Below are 13,659 nucleotides of genomic sequence, written 5' to 3'. Positions count from 1 at the left end.
TGATTTAAAATTTTTCTAAGTTTATTTATTTTTGAGAGAGACAGAGAGAGACAGCGTGAGTGGGCAGAGAGAGAGGGAGAGAGAGAGAATCCCAAGCAGGCTCTGCACTGTCAGCATGGAGCCCGATGTGGGGCTTGAACTCACAAACCATGAGACCATGACCTGAGCTGAAACCAAGCGTCGGATGCTTCACCAACTGAGCCACCCAAATGCCCCTGGCCTGATTTTAGTCCTTAGGGAGTCCGTGTGTGTTGTTGCTTTATCGAAATACAGTTCAGTTGGAGCCCCAAACATACTTCCTATGCTTTCCAGATGCCTCCTTCCTGAGCCACCAGGAGAGGACCCTCAGCTGACTTAATGTGGTTCACGTGTGCCTACCCTGTTGAAAAACTGGGTTTTCATTCTTGAAGAAACTCATTGGGAAGGCATGCTTCTTATAGGTTCACGGACTAATTTGCACGAAAATGTCCTTGGTACGACTTAAGCCAAGTAATTATGAAGATGGTTTTGAGTATTTCATGAAGACTACGAAGTTGGAACAGGTAAGTCATGGGTGTGAAAGCTTTCATTGGTCTGCCTCGTTTATTTTTATTTTTGTAGCCATCATTTCTATTTTCCTATTTTATGACCGCTCAAGTGTTCTGACGCCTTGTCTTCAACCACCACCAGCGGTGGGAGTGACTGGACATTTAAGATATCCTTGTGGGTCTTTGTTTTAAACTCCCCCCTTTGCGTATATGTAATATGCAGCAAATGAGGACACATTGCTCTAGTGGATGAACAAGAGAGAAGAAAGAAAGACCTTAATTTCTCAGTGGAGAAGTCTCCTCCTATGTGGAAAAGTAGATCAAGACTGTTATCAAAAGTTTGTCTTCGTTATTGCACTTTCTTACGATCCCCCCCCCCAATTTTTTTTTGCCACATTGTGCCTTTCCTACTGGAATTGTAAATTGAATACAATTTTAGCACCTGTTTACACTGTGAAGTGGATATTGTCATATTGAATGTACGATCTACGGAGAAACCCCGGTAGTCTTACCTGCTGATGCTGTGTTGTTGGAGGATACCTTTTGGATGGTTTTTTTCCCTTCCCTCCCCGCCCCCCAGAGTGTTTTTGATCCCTGTCTTCTAAATTCTGACAATATTCGTTATTAATTTTTTGAAGTATGAAAGAAAAGGAAAACCAGTGAGTGTCCAAGGAGGTGGGAAGGTTACTTACTACAAGGGCGACATTACCTCGGGAGAATCCACCACCAAAGCCTATGCTTCATCTTTGCAGGGTTAGAGGTATAGTTTGCAGGCACCAGTAGGGACCTTCACATAAGCGAGAACAAGACGGATGATGGGACAAGAATGCCACTTTATAAATCTTAGAGTCAAAATAGAACTACCAAGGATACCAGATGTCCGTAGCTCTGACAGTGAGTTCGCTTCCTGTGCAAGCTAGATGGAGGCAAGGTAACGATCCGAAGGCTTAGTCAGAACAAGGAAAAGTATTCAGATGTTTTGGAAATCGGATGGCCTGAAACTCTAACTTTCATCTCCATAAGAAAGCCATATACGATACAGGCTGGTTGAGATGGGCAGGGTGCCCTCTTTCTGCTTGGTGCCAGTCTCTCTTGATTTATTTTTTCTTGAGTGCTTATGATAGGTCATGCAGTGCGGGAAGCAAGCACTGAGGACACAAAGCATAATTCTGCTCCCAGTTCTGAGCTGCGGGGTTTCCTCAGCACAAAGCAAGACTCCTACTCCAGCTGGGTGTTCTACAATTTATCTCAATTCTGACACTATCTACCTGGAGATAAGATCAGATCTCACAGGTGAAGAGCTGTCTTACAAGACTGCACCCCCCCCCCTGCCACCACCCCACTTAGGTACCAATCAAGTTGTCACCTGTGCTTCTGACCAACCAGCTTACAGATCAGAGGTCACAACAACCCTCTCCCTGGGTTCAATTAATTTGCTAGAGGGGCTCACCGAATTCAGAGAAACCTTTTACCTACCAGATTACCAGTTTATTACAAAAGGATATGTAACTCGGGAGCCAGATGGAAGGGGTACATAGGGCAGGGTATGGGGAAAGGGCACCAAGCTTCTGCACTCTGTCCAGGGCACCACTCACCCCAGATCTCCACGTGTTCACCAATCCATGAGCTCTCCGAACCCCACCATGTTGGGATTTTCTGGAGGCTTCGTTGCATAGGAATGAGTGATTAAATCACTGGCCATTGGTGATTAATTCCATCTCTAGCTCCTCTCCCCACCCCCCACCCCCCACCAAACCGGGGTAAAGACTTAAAATTTGGTTCCCCTGACAACCAGTCCCCTCTTTTAGAAGGGGCCAATAATCGCCTTATTTGCATAACAAAAGGTATGTTAACCCTCTCATCCCTTAGGAAATCTCAAGGCTTTTAACAGCTCTATATGCCAGAAAGACAAAAACCACATATATATTACTTATTATAAATCATAATGTCACACAGGGACAGACAAGAGAAAAGGGCTCTTGTTCCCGCCTTTGAGGAGCTTGCTTTCTATTAGAGAAGAAAAATAATAAGCCAGTTAACCAGTTAATATAAAAAACCAAGATGATCACAGTTTGTGCTTGCTTATAAGCTATGAATCAAGCAGAGTGATGTATTGAAGCCAGTTGAGATGGCGGGGGGGGGGGGTTGGGGGGGTTCGTGAAAGACCTCAGCGAAGCCTGAAGGATGAGTTTGCAGCCTGTGATCAGTGTCTCCCCTTCTACCCACCCCCACCCATCTCTGGAAAACACCATTCTACTCTCTGTCACTATGAGGTCAACTTTTCTTCTTGTTTTTCAAAAAAGCCCACATGTAAGTGAGATTGGGTGGTATTTGTCTTTGTGCCTGGCTTACCTCACTTAGCAAAATATCCTCCAAGTTCATCCTTCTCATTGCAAAGGGCAGGATTTCCTTCTTTTCGAAGGCTGAATAAAACTCTATTGTATATACATACCACAAAGTCTTTACTCATTCATCCACTAATCAACACTTAGGTTGTTTCTATATCTTGGTGACTGTGAGTAATGCTGCAATGAACATATGAGTGCAGATATCTCTTTGAGATATTGATTTTATTTCCTCTGGGTATATACCCAGAAATAGGATTGCCAGATCATATGGCAGATCTATTTTTAATGTTTTTGAGAGATCTCCGTATTGTTTTCCGTAATGGCAGTACCAATTTACATTCCTACCAACGGCACACAAAATGTTCCCTTTTCTCCATTCTAATCTGAGTCGATTTTCATAACAATTTTTTTGAAGTTGTTCATGCGTATGTAAATATGTATACCAAGCCATCCTGTAATTTACGTAAGGGACTACGTACACGTTAGGGTGCAAGGTGTCAAGCCCCCTCTTTCTCTCTTGGGAGTTAGAGTCTTCGCATGTATGTGCAAAAAGCTGTCAGATAGAGGGTGAACAGAACACTGGCTGCCTCAAAAATCAGTCCCCGTGCGCAATAAGCAATGGTCACCCAGTCTCTGGTTGGTGTGCAGCCTGCTATGTCCAAACCAAGGCATGCTGGGATTGTGCGGGAAGTTTGAACCCTCTGCCTCCCTGCTTCTTCAGGGTGGGGCTGCTCTGTTTCAGGAGGCAAAGAATATCAATTATACATTACGATTCACGGGACCTACTGTCATATGCCAGCGAAAAATGCCCCCTCACTGAGGATCTATGGTGTAGTACAATCACGGTAACTGGCTTTGATTTATAACCCAAAACATCCTATGAAAAAGAAAAAATCTTACTGTGACCAAGTCTACCTGAGCCTGAACCGGGAGGTGCAACAGTTAACTAAACCTTTCCAGAAGTAAGTGAAACCAAAACAGTTCTGGGAGCCCTCAGCCCGTCCCAAACCAGCCAGCCTTGCAGCTCAGACTATCAGCTGCTCATGCTCACGTGCTTACGTTACTTTCCGACAAACCGTGGTTCATTTGTATGTACTTAAATTCTTGTCTGTTCAATGATGTCATTTTGACTGGAACTTTGGACATTTTTGTTGTTGGTGGTGGCGCTATGATTCTTGAGCCACATAATTAATCAACACCAGAGGGCTGCTCAGATCTCAACAGTGGAGCATTTAGTAAAACATCCCTCTATCACCAATACCTCTGATACTATATTCCTCGATCCAGATATAGTAGAACATGAACCTCGTAAGTACGATTTCAGCTTTGAGTCTACAACACGCAGAAGACAGAGATTTCACGTGAGAGAAACTTACTCTCTTCCCACATTGTCTTATCTGTTCCCAGAAAAATCAATGTAATTTATCTATGAAAAGGCAAATGGCGGGTTGATTTTTTCCCTCCTCTTGATCCACGTGAGCCCCATTGTTAATCAGTTTTTCATTCTTTATTTTTTTTAACACAGAGTCAATTTTATTCTTTTTTTTAATGTTCATTTATTTTTGAGGGAGAGAGAGAGAGAAGGAGGGAGAGAGCATGAGTGAGGGAGGGGTAGAGAGAGAGGGAGACAGAGAATCTCTGACAGTGCAGAGCCCGAGGCGGGGCTCATACTCCTGAACCAAATCGTGAGATCATGACCTGAGCCAAAGTTGGAGGCTTAACCAACTGAGCTCCCCAGGCGCCCCCATTTTTCATTCTTTAAAACGTCCCAAGTTTGAGTTTAAGAAACCAATAGTGTGACACTAATACTTTTCAAAAAGACAGGAATACATTGACTATCCTTGGATATCACACTTTTGAAAACTGATTTTTACAATGAGATATTCTGGAGTGGATTCATGACCACTTGTCATAATTGTTTTAAGTGCCTCGGTTGGGACCATGGACTCCCAGACATTCTGGCTCTTCAGGGCAGAGAAGTAATATACTCATAAAGTAATATACCCACGCTTTGGGTTCTAACCCTTTTGAAAGGCATGTTAAAATCAGCTCTTTACTTCTCCGGCAGTCTGAAGACATTAGTAAAGTTCTAATACATTTGGTTCCTGAGACGTCATTTTTTAAAAATTTATAAAACCGTGTTAGGATTCCAACAGGTTTATTTTTCATTTGAATGTCTTAAAAAGTAAAGACATTTTCAGGTGTTACTCAAAACTTCAGAGGAAATGTGTACTTGTGACAAATCATTCCCATTTTGAAGACCTGCGTTATATTTGGTGACTTTTAAACTGTGTAGCAATACCTCTGAATTTATAAAAGAGTTAATCAAATGAATTAGATTTCATTCCCAGGTCACTCTTATCTGGGATGGCCAGTAAGGTGGCCATTAGCTGGGATGTGGAGGCTTTTTTACCGGTTCGTAATCTCTACGGCAACCCCTGCTCTCCATAGCACCCAGAAGACACTTCACTTGCCTCTCCTACACATGAAAGTAACGCAGAAATAGCCATTGAAACAGACATGTAGGAGTAGCCTTAAATTATTCAAGATCTTTATTACTAATGAATGCGCTTTTGTGAGGCCTTAAAAAGGGTGCAACCTCAATGTCATTGTTTTACAGGCAATTGCTGCGCAGTCAGAACAAGACATCAGCTCTCCATAGGAATGCCACGGCTGGAAATCTGTTATGACTCAGCTTTTCCCTCTTTCAAAACTGCCGAGTGACCTATACGGACTGTTTGCTAAACTGCTTCTTCCATAAAGTCCGAAAGGTAAGGAGCTGACGGGAAGGTGGATCAATTTCATCTCCAGCTGTAGGCTGAACCCTTCTCACTTACCTGGGGGCTTTAGGAAGAGCTCAAGGGAGCAGTTGTATGCCCCCAAGGAGTTCTAATCTGATTGCCCTTGCTAGAACTTTTCAAAACAAATCTTACTTGAATATATTTGGAACTTTCCTAGTTTGGGGCAAGTCAGGGATGATCACTATCGCTGTCATTTTAAATAACTTATGCAATCAATTTTTGTTTGCAAAACTGTGCCATTAAAATAACTCATTCATTAGAAGAGGAGGAAAGTGCTATTTAAATTTAATTGTCATGCAACTTTAAATTCTTTTTTATGTTTATTTATTTTTGAGACAGAGACAGAGCGTATGTAAGTGGGGGAGGGTCAGAGAGAGAGAGGGAGACACAGAATCCAAAGCAGGCTCCAGGCTCCAGGCTCTGAGCCATCAGCACAGATCCAACACGGGGCTCAAACCCACGAACCGGGAGATCATGACCTGAGCCAAAGTGGGACGCTCAACCAACTGAGCCACCGAGGCACCCCAATTGTCATGTAAATTTAAAAAACAGTTCTCAACTGCTTATGTTAAAAAATGGGTTTTTGGGGCGCCTGGATGGCTCAGTTGGTTAGGCGGCCGACTTCGGCTCAGGTCATGATCTCGCGGTCCGTGAGTTCCAGCCCCGCGTCGGGCTCTGGGCTGACAGCTCAGAGCCTGGAGCCTGTTTCAGATTCTGTGTCTCCCTCTCTCTGACCCTCCCCCGTTCATGCTCTGTCTCAAAAATAAATAAACGTTAAAAAAATTTTTTTTTAAAAATGGGTTTTTTTCTTAGAACTGTGTAAGGTTTCTTATACCATAATCCATTAACTTATTCTTTTTGTTGTAAGTTCAAAGATATATACATTTATATTTATATTTATATTTATATTTATATGTAGTCTGAACAATAGTTCAACATGAAACAGCAGGTAGCTAATTGACTACTCTCTTTAAAATAAAACATCAGGGGCGCCTGGGTGGCGCAGTCGGTTAAGCATCCGACTTCAGCCAGGTCGCGATCTCGCGGTCCGTGAGTTCGAGCCCCACGTCAGGCTCTGGGCTGATGGCTCAGAGCCTGGAGCCTGTTTCCGATTCTGTGTCTCCCTCTCTCTCTGCCCCTCCCCTGTTCATGCTCTGTCTCTCTCTGTCCCAAAAATAAATAAACGTTGGAAAAAAAATTTTTTAAATAAATAAATAAATAAATAAAATAAAATAAAACATCAATTGAATTCTGTGTTCAATACACATATATGCATATTTGTGATAAGGTGTTCAAAAGGATAGTATTTGTCAGAAATTTAATACATCGATTATTAGTATAGTACTGCTAGAAGCTTAAGCATTGAGAGCTTCAAATTTTGTCCTTAAAAATTCAAGTAAATTTGCATTTTCTTGAAATGAGAATCTAGTCTCCTGCGAAAATTATAATGCCTCAAAAGTTCTAAGTATTCACATATTAGTCTCAGAAGCTGTTCTCAATTTCTGAGGTACAGCTCCGAATCCCTACAGGCATGGCCAGTATAAGAAGCCTCTATCCCTATATTCCTTATTTTTATTCTCCAAGGAGAGTACACAGGCTCTCTGAACACCTTTTACTCATTGCTTCACAGGGGAAATGGCTTTGCTTAGCGGTCTTTTTGTTTCCTCCCCCCCCCCCCTTTCCCTTTCCACTGCAAAACCTTTCTGCTTAAAATATGGATTTATTTCCAGTTCCAGGGGTCCTCTTACCAACTGCCATTCTAAGAAATTCCTGAAATGGATCCAGATAAACAAGGTGAGTACTATTGTGGAGGTTCTGAGCACAGTCTGTAAACAAAAAAAAATTAGGCACAGATGCTGTATTTTCAGACCTCTGAGTTACAGAACAGTAGACGTTTGGCATCTGGCTGAAAAAGAAACTAGTGGGTGATTGAAAAGATATTCTTTCTTTTTTTTTTTCAAACAGAAATTCATAACGTATGGAAGAGAGTTTAGTCTCTTGTCCCCAAAGCACCAAAAGTAATTTAACAAAAGATTTGTTCTCAATATAATTACACTTTAAATTGCTACTCACATATAGCTTGTCTTATTTTTGTATATTTTCTTGTTTACTGTTAAAATGACATCCTTGTACCTATTTTAATGTCAGGGGTAAGTTCACAGTATTATGGGGGCCCAAAGTTGGGGGAAAGGTCTCACAGCTGTCACTATATAAATATTTGATAAATGGGTATGGGGACACCAGTGCCCCTTTCTACCAATATTTCTGAATGCCAAGGTAGGCCCAGGACTGGCTCGTGACATTTTTATTGCTGAATCGAGTTTCAGCTCTGTTCTGCTACCTGAAATCTAGAGTGTTAACTTCACTTGCTTTACGTAAACTTCGGTCATATCTCAAGTGATTTATCTAAAACGACATATGGATGAGTCAAATCATCTTTGGGGTTCCCAAATTGAAGCCCTCATTGTAATAAGCTTCATACGAAGAGGTAGATAACCCGTTCAAAGCCCGACGTTCTCTCCCTAAAGGGATGCCTCCCGAGTTTAGGGTCACCAGAATCACCTGGAGCCTTTGTTAAAGTGCCACGCTCCACCCCCAGAGTTTGTGACTCAGTAGGTCTGGGCTGGGGTCTGAGAACACGCGTGTCTAACAGGCTCCCAGGCGGAAGCTGCTGGCTGGAAGCCCTGAGGACCACCGGCCAAAAATCTCTCTTTCTGGATCATCGCACTAGAGATGATGCACCGCTGAAAGACAGGTTATTGCATTCTGTCTCAGCAGACATATTGATGTGCTGACACGTATTGATTTGGCTAAGCAAAAATAAGAATCGCTTAAAGCAACACGTGTTTCCCAAATTGCTTCCATGAACAAGACCATATGTAGCTCGTATTATTATTTCTTTAAGCATCTAAAACTACTCTCTTCATAGCTTTGAGCCTGAGACGTCAAGCGATTTCTTCCTTTCTTGAGTTTTCTCCCACCAGCAGGAAAGCAAAAAAAAAAAAAGCCTTTAGGAAGCAGAGCTGGTAGTGAATCACCTGGGATACTCATTCATTTTGCCACGCTGTACTCTGTCACAGCTTGCCGCGCTATGCTGCATAACTTCATCAGAGGACACTGCAAAACGCAATCTGACAGGAGTGCACTGGGCCAGATGGTAGGGCAGCTATAGAATCGCTCTTGCACCCATGACAGCATCTGGGAACCCGCAGAGCCCCTAGTTTGCTGATTTTCGATATTCCCTTGTTGCATCGGAGTGGAGCCAGGGCACAAAAACTGGCCAGTTTCCAGAAGGAAAGACAATGTTGGGCATTACATTTTTGTAAAACTATTTCCACACCGTGATGGCTGCTCTCAATTTGTTTTCCTTCTCCAGATTATAGGGCAGAGGGGTTTCTGACTTCTCCATACTCCAACACTGGACTCATCTGAAAACTGGAAAACATTTTCCAAACATAGGGAAATATTAAATAACAAAAGATTTAGCACAAATTGTAGCTTCTTTGATATCATTGCATCTGTTCAAAAAAGGGGCGGGTGGAGGGAGATGTGGAGAGTTCATAGGATTGCTTGTGTAATGACGTTTTAAGTCACATTTACCTGAGGTAAATGGCTTCCGCTCATGATCGTATATCGATCACTGAATTCGTGTACGTTCCAGGAGAGGCTTTTGGTGGCTCTAACCCCCGAAGGGTGGATCTGACCTCGTTCAGCACCATAAGCCCCTCAGTGGTTTAGCATAATGCCTGGCACTCTGTATCCATATGAGCAACAGCTAGAACTTTCCCCCCACAACCCTCCAGGGCACGAAACATTATCTTCTCAACCTAAACCAGGACATTGTAGCTTGGTAGGCAATTCAGATCCAGTTAAGTTTGGGAAGGAGCCATGCCTTAAAGACAGACAAAAACTTCTAAGCTTCTTATGCTGAACATCCCATCCAAAGTATTCAGAATTTCCTGTACAGGAATGAGCCTCTCGCCCCCTTTGGGAAAAAGAGAACCGTAAGTACTAAAAATTCAAGAAACCAGAGATATCCTCTATGAACAATTTGGCAAACGCTCCTAGAAATTAAGCTCCACGGGACAAGGATTTGTATCTGTTTTGTTAATTGCCATAGTTCAGAGGCCTGGAATCGTGCTGGGCCATACAGTAGGAGCGCAATAAACATTTGCTGAACAAATGAATGGATGGAGAGTTCTGTATTGTTTTAATTTATAAATATATGTGTGTACATCTGACTACAATATATTAACAAAGTTGAGTTTATATTCTACACAGAGTTTCTTATCCTATTTGTTTCACAAGCTGTTTCCTTTTTATTTAAAATATTTAGTGGACTCAGAGGGTACCCTCTAAGGTCACTTGCAGCCTAGGACATTTTTGTTGTTGTTGTTGTTGTTGGCAGGTAGGAAAAAGAGCTCTAAGACTGTTTCCTCACCTGCAAAATAACAGAGCTACGTGATCTCTCAGATCCCCCTCTTGGATGTGGGGTTTATCTAACGAGATGGTCTTTTTATTCGTGATATTTCATCTTTTCTTTACAGATGCTCTTAACAGTATTGAGAATTCCATTTACAGAACAGCCTTCAAATTACGATCAGTGCAAACTCTGTGCCAGTGTAAGTACAGGCTCTCGTTAAAAACTCGAAATCATCTGATCCTGATGTGTGATGTGAAATTCCAAGAGAAAACAAGTACTCCCCCATGTGCGCGACTGTTGGATCCGGAAGGTGTGATCTGTGCATTCACCGCATTAGTAACAGAGAAGGTGGAGTTGGGGGGGGGGGGGCAACACACCTTGCGTGTTCCACACGCGCGTAGCTTCACCGACAGGAGACGATAATTCGTGGATGAGGATTTTATTTTAATTTTTTTTAACTTGGTTTCTAGACATGTTTTTGCTTGTTTCCTTTTCAGGATAACAATAGTGACACAAAATGAAATTACAAAACAAGTTAGTTTGGAATCTCCGCTTGTAGATTTAAGCATGACAATTTTAAATTCCTTCTGCCACATAAGATTTGCATTTGAAATTGTACCTCTCTCCCTGAACGTGCAAAAGTATATTCAGATGAATAATCCTTGGGCCACACATTTTAAAACTATCTCAAGAGTTCTCTGAGAACTGCTTTTTTTCTTCTGCATTAAATTTGTATCTGCTTAATTGCTATGATTTTCTTTTCTTATACTGTCATCATAGGCAAACTAAGGTAAAATGTGGTAAACATGTTTATTTATTAAAAATTCTCCAAAATGAATTAGACTGGGCTCTAGCTATGAAAAATAACAGGGATTCAACATCTCTAATAAGTTCTGTATTTTGCATTATAAAATCTCTTCATAGGAAATAATTTAAGACATGTATCATTTTAGACCTAAATGAAGTTGTGTTACACATATGACATTTCTCCTGAAGGCTGAAATTTTTTTAGGGGTTGCCTGGGTGGCTCAGTGGGTTAAGCAACTGACTTCGGTTTGGGTCATGATCTCACGGTCCATGAGTTCGAGCCCCACTCTGGGCTCTGTGCTGACAGCTCGGAGCCTGGAGCCTGCTTCGGGTTCTGTGTCTCCCTCTCTCTCTGCCCTTCCCCTGATCACACTCTGTCTCTCTCTGTCTCTCAAAAATAAATAAATGTTTTTTTAAAAATTTAATAAGTAAAAAAAGAAATTTTTTCATAGTTTACCTTCTGCCTTACAAGTTCTCGAGACCAGTGGTTTTCAACTTATGCTTTCACGAACTGCAGATGGATGCTATTGAACACAGCAGGAAAGGAAGTGGGAAAGGGAAGTACAGGCAAGTGAGGGAAACGTAAAAGATCATCTCTTCAACCAGTACAACTCGTTGTCTCTATTTTCTCTATTACATTCTGTCCAAGGGTCCTTTGAAGAAAGATTCTCGGCTTTTTAAAAAGATTTTTTTTTTTTTTTTTTTTACTTAGCAAGGCAGACAAACTCACTCGTAAGTATTATTTACTCTTCCAGGAATCAACAAAAGGCAAAATATGCTCACTGAAAGTTTACACTCAATTATGCTATTTTCCTGGGGAACTTCTCCATTAAAGAAAGTTAGCAGCGAGGGTCTGTGTAAGCCCCCATCATCAACGCCTGAGTACGTACAAAACAGCACAATTTGAGGATGTACCTTTTTGAACTTTTTATTACCCCTGGCATTAGAAACCGAGTATAAATAATACTCCTGGGAATATTAACAATACACAAAACCAGTATTTCAAAGTTCTGCCTAGAAGCGATATCCAAACAATAATCTGAAAACAAAAAAGTCGCCAAACCAGAGATAAAGCACGCGGTGAGCTGCAGACGGCGGGATCCCAGAGCATCGCGCATAAATCTTGTGCGGAGACGAACGAACGCGCACCACCGTTATCTGTTTTGCTGTGATACCGAACTCGTGGCAGGGGACAAGAACGCCTTGCGTACCGCATGCCAGGCCAAGGGGATGCGTCTTGCGATTGCGCAACGATAAAACGGTTTGCGTCCTCCACCACCTGCAGCCAGGGTTTTATTAAAGCCACATCCTGAAACCTACTCCTCACTTCTGCAGACTCTCTTTGAAAGCAGTATCAGAGAACAAATAAAAACTTTTATTATACTTGCTAGATTCCTTATCTGCGAGGCTGATTTACAAGGTAGAGAAAAGCGCAGGGTCTTATCATTTCACACACTGGAGCATTTTCAATGCCAGCAGCTCTGGGTGCCACTGACATCATCTGTCAGATGGTGCAAGTGGGTGTTTATTAATTTTGTCTGTTATCCTCTGTCGGCAAGAAACCATAGGGTCAGCTCTGTTTCATTCTTCCTTGTATTCATTGCCTTGTAAAATTTTTAGGAGGTGGTAAAAAAAAAAAAACATAAGAAATAAACCATTATTTTTTGTAAGCAACTTTATTAAGTGCCTTCCCTAGATAATAATACCGATGGAAGGGAGATCAACAAAAAGAAATATTACCGAGGCAAGGAAGGGACTTGAAGAGTCTCATAATTCAGCAACTGCTCTTTATTATAAAGATCACGGGTTTTTTGTTTTTTTTTTTTACCTTAGGCAATTGCATTTTAACACAATATTCCTTCTGCAGCAAAGGTGCAGACACGGAAAACTATATTTGAACACAAAAGGTAAATTTACTCAGTTCATTTAATAAAGAGTATAAAAATGTTTTCGCCACTTTTCAGCACACTGCCCTAACTTCCTTGGAAGGCTGTTTTTCAAATTTCTCACGTTTTCCCCTTTCAACTTCATTCTATAAAGCAACATTCTAGAGGTTATGCTGGCAACAATCTGGTAACAATGCTGTACTAACAGATACGCTTTTCCAAAATCAAATCTACTATCAGAAGAATAGGGCCTGGGGGCGCCTGGGTGGCGCAGTCGGTTAAGCGTCTGACTTCAGCCAGGTCACGATCTCGCGGTCCGTGAGTTCGAGCCCCGCGTCAGGCTCTGGGCTGATGGCTCAGAGCCTGGAGCCTGCTTCCGAGTCTGTGTCTCCCTCTCTCTGACCCTCCCCCGTTCATGCTCTGTCTCTCTCTGTCTCAAAAATAAAAAAAAAATAAAAAAAAAAATAAAAAAACGTTAAAAAAAAAAAAAAAAAAGAAGAATAGGGCCTGAATTCTACACAAGAGATATGCATCCAAATAGTGGTCGTATCTAATTCCTTTTAAAGAAAAGAGCTGCCAGGGCACGTGGGTGGCTCTGTCGGTTAAGCGGCCGACTTCAGCTCAGGTCATGATCTCGGGGTCTGTCATTCGAGCCCCGAGTCGGGCTCTGTGCTGACAGCTCAGAGCCTGGAGCCTGTTTCAGATTCTGTGTCTCCCTCTCTCTGACCCTCCCCCGTTCATGCTCTGTCTCTCTCTGTCTCAAAAATAAATAAACGTTAAAAAAAAAAAAAAAAGAAAAGAGCTGCGATTAAAAAAGTCTTAATTAAATGCTAGATGACATTTGCTTTATTTGAAGGCTTTATATGA

At 41.9% G+C, this 13,659-nt stretch overlaps 1 protein-coding gene across 1 annotated transcript in view; it reads left to right on the top strand.

The window, feature by feature from the left end:
* The first annotated feature begins 7,451 nt into the window (after positions 1–7,451).
* DYTN (dystrotelin) overlaps positions 7,452–13,659 on the top strand; it is a 52,437-nt gene continuing 46,229 nt past the window's right edge. The window contains exons 1-2 of the mRNA XM_045475135.1: positions 7,452–7,470; positions 10,224–10,298. Of these exons, the coding sequence (XP_045331091.1) occupies positions 7,452–7,470; positions 10,224–10,298 (94 nt within the window). The remainder of the gene's footprint in view (positions 7,471–10,223; positions 10,299–13,659) is intronic.

This window comes from Leopardus geoffroyi, chromosome C1 (genome assembly GCF_018350155.1).
Source record: "Leopardus geoffroyi isolate Oge1 chromosome C1, O.geoffroyi_Oge1_pat1.0, whole genome shotgun sequence".
Taxonomy (NCBI): Eukaryota; Metazoa; Chordata; class Mammalia; order Carnivora; family Felidae; genus Leopardus; species Leopardus geoffroyi.
Note: the sequence above shows the minus strand (reverse complement) of the source record. Positions and strands in the feature narration are given on the sequence as shown.